Raw genomic sequence first — 12,108 nt, forward strand, 5'->3', positions numbered from 1 at the left:
TCGGAAGAGAGGTTTTGGCAGACCTTCAGTATGGGAGAGTAAGCTTAAATATGTGGAAAAGCCAGTAGAGCAGTTATCACCTCCACTCAGTTTCCCATCATAACTTGCCTGTCCATAAACTGCAGTACAAAATCTTCAAATTCAGCAGTAGCAGAACACAGCTCTCTCTCCACCTACAATTTCAAAGCACAGGGGGGAAATATTTAATGCTTTTTTTAACTGCCTCAGACACACAATATGCCTCCAAAACTGCACCTAGAAAATTCTCAGCAGCAATTTTATCTGTTATGAGAATCATTATAAACCCTTTGAAACCGTGTTTCCTCAATTACTCATATTTCCCTTTTCTGCCAGCATTTGCACCTTTGCAAAATACATTGTGAATCAATCTGCCCACCTACTTACAATCTACTTTGTCAGACTGTGGCCCTCTGAGGACTCTGGTCTTACCCAGCTCTACTGCCTAGGGTGAAAGCTGGAATCTTCTGCATGCAGAACCACGTACTCTGTCATTGAACTATGTCCCTTTCTACTGTGAAACCTGCTCCAACCCCCCTTTTTAAATCTGAGCACCTGTTGAAACAAAATTCACTATGTAATTACTTTCTGCATGAGAAAGCGCCGCCTTTAAATTCTCTTTCCATAAATAAGCTAGAGTATCCAGCTATTTAACATCTTACCTCTGAGAGGTCCTCTCTCTCTTGCAGTACAGAGGAACAATCTACTAAAGGCACAAGAGTAGAAAACGTTGCAATAAACTGGAATGTGATCTAATGGGAAAGAAAAAAAAAGTTTTTCTGTGTATCGGATGTACTGAAAGCTGAAAACTTAACTTGCTCTTATAATGGAGTCAAATGGACCAAAAGAAGTGGGAAAAAATAGTACAACTTTCTCTGCAAATTTCTAACACTCCGTACTCCACAAATTCTTCAATCTTATTGAGGTCAGTTGCACTGTGGAACTTGATCTCTCTCCTATCACTTGTAGTTGTCTATAAATTACACTGTATTAGGCCTGAGGTGTTGGGTCCTTTTACCCCAATTGCAATGAATGGGAAACAAAGAACTGTACTTTCTGGGGGGTTTTAAATTTATTTTCTCCGTGATGTCTTCACTGCTATTCTATTCCTGTTCTCCAGTTTTCCAGGTTTTTATGTAGCAGGAATCAAACCTCAATGCGGCTCCTAAAATTTTTATTTTTATGACTTCGTGTGGAGTTTATTTGATCACTAGATTAAGAAACTACAACTTGGAGAACTACGACCTCAATTGCTTGGCTGGTCAGTCTCCAGCCTCCCTGCACTACCTCCACCTCTGCCTGCCTAGCTCACAGGGCAGGGGCTCTTGCTCCCTTGTCCCCTCCTGCCCACCCACTTGCAGCGCTGCTACTGCCACTGCTTGCCCAATTCATGTGGAGGAGTCAGCTAACACAATGACAGCTCGTGCTCCTCCTTCCCCACCCTCCTCGTTTTCACCTGCCTTCAGTGCCAGTAGCAGAACAGCAGCTCCCACTCCTTCTCACCCAGACAGCTACGAAAAAGCCTGCTCCTTCTCCCATGTCCACCTGGCTAATGCAGCAGCAAGCGACTGCTCCTCCCCTTTTCAAAATGGTCATATGTTGGTGTTTTTCTAAATATACTACATTTTAACTTTTTCTTGTCTTTGTTGGATTTTTCTGCAAACTTGGAGGGCTCCCCTAGGTCTGAAGAGAAATACCCCCCACCTGTACCTGGGTCCATTTTCTGGTTTTGCTGATCCACACAGGGGGGAGGTTCAGAATTAGATCTACAATATTTGTTATTTGACCATAAATCTTAAAACAAGATGTCTGATGGGTTGAGGCACTGCTGAGAATAACACAAATGAGAAGCACTACAACGTCATGTTCCAGTGATCAAAAAGGGTGTGAGGAGGCACAGCATGAGCATGAGTTACAAAAACGATGCAGTACAAGTTCTGAGAAAGCAGCATGCATGTGACTGAGGCAATCCTTGGAATCGTGCACTCATATGTGGCTCGATAATTAAAATACTTCCTCTTTGTAAAATCCACAGTTTGTCATTATTTCTAAACCACATATTATTGATCATTCTCCATCCTCCAAACCAAGTTTCTAAATCATAATTTAGCCCTCGAGGGTAAAGAACAAAATATTGTTTGTGGTTTGGAAGTAGCAAGCAGCAGTGGTTTTCTGTAAAAGGGAAGGCTTAATTAGTCAGCTTGTACAGAAGGAGGATGGAAGGGAATATATGAGCTCTAAGAATCTTTAGGTAACTATTACATTGTCCTGTGTAAAGTTATAACAGAATCCAAAAAAGTAAATTTTGTTTCATCATCATCATCATCATCATCATCATCATCATCATCATCATCATCATCATCAACAACAACTTTATTGTCATTGTACATAGTACAACGAAATTAAGATGCAATCATTCGGTGATCTACAACCATACTCATATACACTCACACAACCATTCACAACCATCCCATAACTCCCTTAAGGTTCACATTGCAACTTAAACCACCAATGTCACCCAAATTCCAATTCATACAGCATTTAAAGCAATAATAGCTCTCGAATAAAAACTGTTTTTTAATCTGTTTGTCCTTGTTTTAATTGAGCTCTAGAAGAAGCTACTGAATGATGTGAATTGCATTACAGTCTAACTTCAGTCTTCTGGTTTTAAATTGTGCTTATGTTACAATACCAGCCATTGAAATGTACATATGTGTATGATCTCTTCCATCCCCATAAGGTACCAGAACAAGACCTTAATGCAGGCAACAGTGACAGCCAAGAGATGTGGAGGCAGAATGCAACATCCAAAGAACTATGGGGAAGATGATGAAAAATGAGAGGGCACACAGACTCCTGTTGGTGAAAATCAGAGCCATATTCTACAATAGATCAGAACACACATCACCAAAATACTCACCATGCATTTGCTAAAGTCATTTGGATCCACACCAGGCAATGCTCTCATCAACAGAGGCAACATGTGCGTTGGACTTTCAGGAAATGACTTGCTCCCAGAGACCAGGCTACGAGCTACTCCAATTACACAGCTTAAGGTGGCTGTGAGTTGATGAGGTTCTGTTAATGTCTCCAGTGCAGGGTATGTTCTGTGGAAGCGTGGGGGTTGGAGTTGGAGGAGAAAGTTTTAAGAAAGGATTTTTAGTTTTTATAACATGTTTGCTGTTACAGACACCCTAATAAGCTATCTTACATGGATATGCACAGCATTACTTTTGGAAACTCTTGAAGAACAGAATTACATTTCAGTGCATATTTGAAACAGTTCTTTGCATACAAACTTTTTATGCATCAACTTTACCCCTTGTTTGTCCATATACATAATGATCAAAGCCTGTTCCTAGCCATGCAGCTGTTTCTGGTAGCATTTCCTAACCCCACTGATTTCTGTGTAAGTACAGAACCACAGAAAAAGGAGGAGCACTGTGGCCCAAATGGTGTCCCTATAGAAAAAAACAACAACCTGTATTGCTCCCCACCCACCTTGCCTGGCCTGCAGTTGTGGAGATCTGCTGTTGTAAGCTCTTCCAGAATTGAACTCCTTAAGTCAAGCAGGGCTGAGTAGAAGGTGGAGGCCTAGGCTCCACTAGATCATTCTCTGTCCATCGCACTCTGCTCCACATTCAGTGAAAGGGAAGAACAGGAGGGGTCAGACTGCACATGAGAGGGTGAACATGTCTTCCCCCTGATGTAGCACTGCCTCCCCAGTGCAAGAGTTAGCAAGGCTATGCCAAGGGAGAGAGGCATTGCCTCACTAACAGATAATGTGAGGGGTTGCAACACAGTTCTTCAAATCCATTCAACCAACATGTGAAAGCTTGACACATGCCAGACGACAAGTATAAGTGGGGAGGCAGGTAAGAGGGGAGCAGACAGAGCTCAAGGTTAGAATAACTGTGTGGAGGCATACTGAAGCAGTCTGACATCTTTTTCAGAACAATGTATTCATATTACAGCACCTTACCTGCAGAGGCTCAGTCTAGATGCATATATTTTATGGTCTGACTGCATGACATCTAAAGCAACAGAATGGAAACTGACTTCCAGACAAACTTAGTCAAAAGAATTCAACAGAATATTGAACATAAATAAACTAAAATCAGAATGCATTTTCTCCCACTAGGACCTGTATTAAAAACAGCAAAGTGAAAAGCCCAGTAGTTTGGGAAATTTGCAGCTAATCCTTATTTCTTTTTACTGTTTTGATACCTGCTTCTGCATAAATACTTTTACACACTTATTGTTTAAGTACTATAAACTTCCTTGGGAGGCTGATCTGTGAAAGAATGGCAGCTTATAGATCTTTAAAAATTCATAAAAAACCTACACACAGCAAAACTATGAATGTAAGCTACAGTGGCCCCAGAAGTGGCACGCTATACCATTCACCCAAAGTTTCACTGAACAAAGATGAGCTATTCAGTTGCAGAAAGAACAGTTTAGAGCCATTTTTCTTCACCATCCAAAAGCCAAATGTTAACACTGTGCTTTCTAGGGAAGCAACAGGGACAGGTTCAGGAGTATATAGAACAGATCCTATGTAAGACAGAGACACCAAACTTGCAGGGGATCTCCGACTAACTCTCTTCTACCTGCCCTCCAAGTTTGGTGAAGATCGGATTTATGAGGTCCAGGTTACGCACACCCCCCCGCAGAAGGTGCCCCCATCTTCCATTGTTTGCAATGAACTAAGGTCAAAACAGAGAATCCCTCGGCAGAAACTGAAGATGGGGGGCCTTTTTGCAAGCCCAGCAGAACCAGTGCCATTGGGGCACTGCAAACCCAACAGGGCAAAGGTCAAGTCAGGAAAGTGCTTTGGAGAAAATGTCAGGCACATGTTCAAAAGTATACGGAATGGACCCTATTGCAAGCCACACACCAAACACCCTGCTGCCTGCTCCTCTACAATATCTCCAAGTTGGAGGTGGATTACATTTCTGGGGTCCTAGTTACAGACCCACCAAAAAAGGTCTTCCCCAGTGCTCTCTCTGGAAAAGTCAGCTGCAGTTACAGGAGTCTATGGAATGGCTCAGGAACAAGCCAGTGACACCAAAGTCACAGGGAAACTTCACGTGGGCAGACCCCAACCCCCCAGCCAGACACTGGAAGCAACGCAAGCATCCCCCAGTGCTCACAGCCCCCCCCAAGTCTCCAAAGGCAGGTTCTGAGGGACAGAAAGGCAGACATGCCCAGAGTTTCAACAGGGCCCCCCCGAAGTTATATCACAACAGCTTGGTGGGCACCCCAGCCCCACCAGACCAGTGGAAATCAGAGTTTTCCATTTAAAGTGATTAGTAATGCAATGACAGAAAGGCAGACATGACAAGAAACTTCCAACAGGTCCTCAGCCAAGGAACCCAGTAGCTAACAGAGAGGCTCAGAGCCCTGAGTCCACCTAACACCAAAACCCCAGCAGGGGAGAGGAGTTCACCTTTAAAAAGTTCCCTGCCTCTCTCTGTAACTGCAAACAGCCTAGAGAAAACAGGCTGCAGAGCTGAGAACGCGTATGTCGCTTTCTGATCCTATAGAGCAGAATGGGAACTCTGTCAGTGGCAGGCAGCAGTGCCTGTTAAGCTTTGGAGGGCTCCTATTGGTGTTTCCAAGCCTGGAGAATTTCACACGCCAGGTGCCTTGGAGTTTTGTAAACAGTTTAATTGAGTGAAGACTGTCTGGAAAATGTAATAATTCACCAACTGCCACCCACAAACAGCACCCAAGTTCGTGAAATGTTTGTGCCAGTCACCCTTCCACAAACTGACCAAAATTCATGACAAACTTTAGTTCGTGAACTGGTTCATGCCCATCCCTATCCAGTAGTACTCACTTTTCAAGTACTGGTGGGATTACCAACTCAGGACGCATTAGTGCAAGGTTCTGCAGAGCCTGAGCTGCCTCTAAGCTTCCAGTTTTGCTAAACATAGCCAGGAGCACAGGTTGAATAATACATTCTACAAAGTCTGTGATATCCTGGTCAGTAAGTTTATGGCTATCAGGCACAGGAGTAAGCCAAGTCATCTTCTTGTACTGTTCACGATGCAATCTTCTGACAACACTACTCGGTAGCCGCTGAAGTAACTTCATGAGCTTGTTCTGCCATCATACAGAAAAAGACAATAGAATCAATTTCCATTCATGGCCGGCAAAAACAGCATCAAGATCTATTTTTTCTTCTCTGCACTCAGGCTGCAATCCAACATGCATTTACCCTGAAAGTAATTCCCACTGAACAAACTGGGGCTTGCTTCTGAACATACATGCTTCAGGGCTAGGCTCTCAGTTTGTTAAAAATATATTGGTCTATGCCATTTGGCTAAGCAGCCCACATCCTTCTGCCTAGAATATATTTACAGCAAAGGTCCCACAGCCTGTTTGGACATTTAACGGCTCTTCTATGCAATTTATCTGATCATCCCTAAGGGAGACTATTAACAAATGGAACTTAACATGTGGCCCAGCTGACCACAGTTATAGCCAAAACAACTGAGAAACAATCGTGAGTGGCTAAAAACTGTGAATATATAGTATTCTTGGATGTTCCAAGCCACATGGATGTTCCTCTGAATAAGACTTTCAGTATCTAAACAGTCTAAGCATTTATAAAACTGTTGTGCTGCAATACAGGCACAATAGACTCATCCACTGAGAATACTGTTGCTTAGCATGTCAAGTTAAGGGGTCATTGAAGCTCAGTGCCTGCCCCAGCCTCATCTTCTGAAGCTCTAGAGGCCTAGGAAAGGAAGGGCAGGATGGATGGTGGAGCAGATTCTCCAGCGCACACTCCTTTCCCTAAAAATTCACTACAAAAGGCCTTTTTATTCCTCACTCCCATCCACCTCACCTTTTCCAAATTAAAATTCCATAGGAAAGCAATTTTCTAAAGCCAACAGCTTATTTATCTTTATCATAATTTTCTACCAAAAACTTCAGATTTGGCTAATGAATTCCCAGGATCTTGGATTTGCTGTCAGATTCTGCACTTTTAACAATGTATAATAAGAATGAATTTTTAATCGATCAATAGCTTTCCAGTTTCTTCTGTTTAGAGAACGTGGAAAGGAATGTGCTGTAACTCACTCTGCTATTTAGATCAAATACTTAGTGTGAATATTGTTTTACAAAAAAAAGTAACAGCTGGAAAGAAACAAAAACATCAAGATTCTACTCCAATATAAGCATGTCTAATCTTGAGGAAACATATATATCCTTACCAACCAGCGACCATTATTTGAGGGATGATAAAAAGAGGCAATGCTTTTGAATAACCCAGACAAGTGTTTCTGTACAAGCTTACTCGGTCCACCCTGTCCAGAAAAAAAAGATAACAAAGTTGTGTTATCTGACTGACCTCCAAGAAACCCTAAGAAGGCCACAGTGCAATTTTAACAATCTCAATCTTAATTGGCTCTAAGACGAAGTCTTAATAAAGGCTTAGACTCTGTACTATTCTGTTTTGAGTAACATTTAGTACATTAGAGGGGCAGGAAGCCAAATGCACTGCAAAAACATTTTTTTAAATGGAAGTGCTTGCCCAAACTTAATATTGTATTGTATTGTTTTATCTTGTTTTTAACTGTTTTAAGCATGGCCTCGAGCCCTAATTGTTAGCCACCCTGAGCCTGAGGGGAGGGCGGGATATAAATGGAATAAGAAATTGAAAAAAATAAAATAATATATGTACAGATGGCTTGGGAATAACATGGGGGGGGGAGGCCGCCCCTTTCCGCTACCAAAATTGTGATCCTAAAGAGTTTGTGATTATGTGAACTACATTAGTTCCACCTCCAGAAATGTAAGGTGGGATACTCTGGGCATCTACTATTTCACAAAGACTGTGATTACAGTTTCTATTTCAGTTTAGTTCAGTTGACCTTTATTGGCATAAAATACCTTAAAAAAGGATTTACACACACACACACACACATACATACATACGTACATATATATATCTATCTCTCCTTATATATAATTGAGTAGTGGGTGCCAAAGTTCTAAATTCTAAAATGCCCGCCTTTAGTGTAAGGCCAGAAAAACTGCCACTCAGACACTGGCTGGGTTGACTGGCTGCTTTGTGCAGTCCCGCCCAGCGTTCCAAGGTCATTTGCATATGGAAGCTGATTGGACCTCACTCCATTAGGAAGGTTCGTCATGTTGGCTAAGATAGAGTTTAAATATCTCACACGTAAATCCACATAAAATTGACAATGTAAACAAATATGTGAAACAGTTTCAATACATCCAGAATTGCAATGGCAAAGTCTATCTTCATACACTATATTGTTGTATCTCCCATGCAAGATTGCTGATGGTTTCTATTTATTCATGCTTACAAACAAGTGGCTGTTCCACTTAAAACACAGCAAGCAAATTTAATTTACTTTCTAAAAGGTGAAGTTCTTACTGCTAGGTGGAGCTGACTTTATTATACAGACTGATCACCCTGAATGAAGAAGAAGAGGAAGAGATTGGATTTATACCCCGCCCTTCACTACCCAAAGGCGTCTCAGAGCGGTTTACAAACTCCTTTCCCTTCCCCTCCCCACAAAAGACACCCTGTGAGGTAGGTGGGGCTGAGAGAGCTCTTTCAAGAACTGCCCTTTCAAGGACAGCTCGTCAGAACTATGGCTTGCCCAAGGTCATCCAGCAGGTGCAAGTGGAGGAGTGGGGAATCAGACCCGGTTCTCCCAGATTAGAGTCCGCACACTTAACTACTACACCATTACATGGCACCGCACGTTTCCACAACCTGGGGAATAAAGCCATCCCTGCATATTCCTTTATTTATTCTACAGGCAAGTCAAAATATTATCTAGACAAAAAAAAGAAGAGAAGATTGGATTTATACCCCGCCCTTCACTTGGGAGTCTCAGAGTGGCTTACAAACTCCTTTCCCTTCCGCTCCCCACAACAGACACCCTGTGAGGTAGGTGGGGCTGAGAGAGCTCTTTCAAGAACTGCCCTTTCAAGGACAGCTCGTCAGAACTATGGCTTGCCCAAGGTCATCCAGCAGGTGCAAGTGGAGGAGTGGGGAATCAAACCTGGTTCTCCCAGATTAGAGTCCACGCACTTAACCACTATACCAGACTGACAAACTTAAGTATGATTTATTTTAAGTCGTATTTACACACAAAGCTATTGGGCTCAGGGGCAACGTATAATGAATGCTAAGGTCTGGATATCAAGGATGAGTGTACACTGAAAACAAAAAGGATTGTACCATCATAGCTGTGATCCACATGACTGCATGCCCTATATCATAAGCGTTTGTTAAGAATCTTGGAACCAACACCTGGTTGCTTCCCACTGGAAGGTTCAAACTGCGCAGTATTCTAGTAAATATCTGTAGGGGGGGAAAGAATCCATAATTAAATAACCAAAATATGAATTGTATTCCATTTACAACGTATCCAAAATATCAAAATATGACAATTTAACAGCATGATCCTCAAAGTGCTTTGCCAGCAAAGCTTTGTTGGAGTAACAGGGATATTGTCAGGATTTCAGTAATAAACTTCAAATAACAACTATCTTGAATCTCTAACTGGTTGATTTATACATCTGCCACAGTGAAACTTCTCCTTGCTAGATACAGATCTCCCACTAGCCTTGGAAAGAACCTATGCAAACTGCTAAATAAAAATTGTATCGCCAGCAGAAATTACCCTTTCAAGTCAATCAAGTGCTGCTGAACAAAAACCCTGTTCCCAGCAGCCGCACTTGAAGCTCCTGTTCCAGTTCCCAGCATTATTGGGGTGCCCTGAGAAGCTTGGCAATACAAGAGAAAAGCTTTAAAGCTATGAGATAAGATTTGAAATGTCTCAAGGTTAAATTTTTACAGAAATTACTAGGGGCAGAGTGTAAGAACACAACATGCTGCTGGTCATTTAAAAGTATTCAGCGAGATGTAAACACTCACAGTGGGAGGGGGAAGGGCAGAGGGAGGTAAGTTGTAGAAGACTGGCATTACTTTCCAGATTTTTTTTAAAAAGGAGTAGCCACATTTGTAGCTCCCCTAAGCTCTATTGCCCACAGCTGACAACAGGTACACACACAGAAAGCATGACAATACTGGTTTAGAATTTAACATGGTGCCACAGTTCGTGCTGTTTTGGCTACCATATTTTCGAGGAAAGGGTAGAGGAACACATAAAAAAAGAAAAAATAAAGTTGTCAGGGGAATAGATTATTCCCTTATTAAGAATTTTGTAAATACAGATGTGACTGTTTAATAATCTTATGAGAAAATCATTGGGGGAGGGGGGGGGAAGAGACCTGATTTTTTTTCTCTCACTCAAAATGCAGAGCCATGTATCAAAATTGATAGGCAGCACTTTCACAACCAGCACGAGACGTTTCTTCATCTGGATAACAGGACTTTTTATCAGTCTGGATAACAGGAATAGGTTTTATTATTGATTAAAAGCCATGAGAGCTACTCCAGATACTAGAATATGGCAATTAATAAGATATGTTTATCTCCTCAAGGCAACTGGCTAGCTGCAGCCAGCACCAGAAAACGTTAAATGGATCACTCAGAAAGGTAGAGTAAAAGCTTCATTATCCAGCACTTGATTATCCAGAATGCACAGTTAACCAGCATTACCCAAGGCAAGCTCCTCCCCCTCATCTCAGATGCCTTTTCCCCTTCAGCCTGCCCCAACCTGTATGGAGCCTGCTGTGCCAGGGGGCTCCAAGACAGCTGGTCTGCTTTTCTGTCTGCTGCACAAATGGCTTGGCAGGGGAAAGGTCCCAAAAAGCATGGAAGCCATATTGCCATGGCATTTTCAATGGTCTCTGTGGATTCCTCTGGATACAGAGCACGGCACAGCAACAAGCATCAGTATCCAGCACATTTGATCAGCCAGCAACTCCCATTCCCCATTAATGGGCGATAACAAGGCTTTTTATTGTAATCCTCTTGTTTTTATATCCACATCACTTCTACAATTATTAGACATTACCTTTGGAACATAGGGGTCCCAGTCAATGTAGCCTATATTATCAGTGGCCAAGCGTGCAAAAATGTTGACTAGATGCTAAAAAGAGAGAAAAAGAACACATTTCATGATCCAGCACACACACTCAGTGAGAATTCTGCTCCTGCCTCTTCCCTTGGTTTGTGCTAACCAAGTAAACAACCACCAAGTAAATCAGTGCATTAATCAAAAAGACAAATTTCAAACCCCAGATGTTCTTAGCTTGCATAGCTGCAGAGAAAAACGTGGTTGCCCCATTTGTATCAGTGGACAGAGCAAATCCATGAATGGAACTCCCGCACTTATCTGCTCCCTCCTATGAGATGAACAGGAAATCCTTGAAAGCAGGGAAATTCTGAGTACACATTAGATTTCCCACAGCCATAGAAATACTTGGTCAGTAGACTGGGACTATAATGCATGTAGAACTTCCTGATCTTTTAGCCACAATTTGAAGATCAACAGCATTCTACAGGCTCCCCTGAAAGAATTCCCTTCTCACTTCCCCTTTTAGCACTAACTATGATACATAATTAGCCTTAAAACCAAATATGAAACTGGCTCAAAAATCTGGCTATAAGTTAAAGACTTGTAGGCTTGCTGCAGACATAATGTGAGAAATTATGTCTTCACCAGATCAAAGCATGATAGGGAGAGTCCGAGGACCCACTATAATGCTCTGTTGGAGAGATCTGACTAAATATCCAAAACCAAGAGCCCACCCCCTTAAAAAAAAACCCACAGATGTGAGTCTTAATAAAGCTATTTGCATGACTTTTGTTTTTTAATTTCACTATGGACCAATGAAGCTTACATCTTTTCTAGTTTCAACAATTCAACAATTATGACTAACACAAAAACAGAGCCTTCTTTCATATCTGTATGATTGCCTGCATGTTAAAAGATACCAGGTATATCCTGATACACTGGCGTGATTTGAAGAATCAGAAAATAAAGCAGTTACAACAACCTAATTATTGTCTTTCAGTTTGGAAAATGCTGGCATTCCAAAAAGACAGAATGTTGCATGAGAAGGCAATTTAAAAATGTCCAGCAAACAAAATGCTGGCTTGTTCCTTCAGCTGGTTTTATGGTCCTT

At 41.9% G+C, this 12,108-nt stretch overlaps 1 protein-coding gene across 2 annotated transcripts in view; it reads right to left on the minus strand.

Moving 5' to 3' along the window:
• The window catches only part of PSME4 (proteasome activator subunit 4), a 116,438-nt gene that overhangs the window by 66,861 nt on the left and 37,469 nt on the right, over positions 1 to 12,108 (minus strand). For both annotated transcript variants that reach the window (XM_015421218.1, XM_015421219.1), the window contains 7 exons: positions 10,995 to 11,069; positions 9,251 to 9,373; positions 7,245 to 7,337; positions 5,861 to 6,126; positions 2,939 to 3,125; positions 681 to 770; positions 109 to 173 (listed from right to left, as the gene is read on the minus strand). In XM_015421218.1, the coding sequence (XP_015276704.1) occupies positions 109 to 173; positions 681 to 770; positions 2,939 to 3,125; positions 5,861 to 6,126; positions 7,245 to 7,337; positions 9,251 to 9,373; positions 10,995 to 11,069 (899 nt within the window). The remainder of the gene's footprint in view (positions 1 to 108; positions 174 to 680; positions 771 to 2,938; positions 3,126 to 5,860; positions 6,127 to 7,244; positions 7,338 to 9,250; positions 9,374 to 10,994; positions 11,070 to 12,108) is intronic.

Source organism: Gekko japonicus, unplaced genomic scaffold (assembly GCF_001447785.1).
Source record: "Gekko japonicus isolate JY-2015 unplaced genomic scaffold, Gekko_japonicus_V1.1 scaffold261, whole genome shotgun sequence".
In the NCBI taxonomy this organism is placed as follows: Eukaryota; Metazoa; Chordata; class Lepidosauria; order Squamata; family Gekkonidae; genus Gekko; species Gekko japonicus.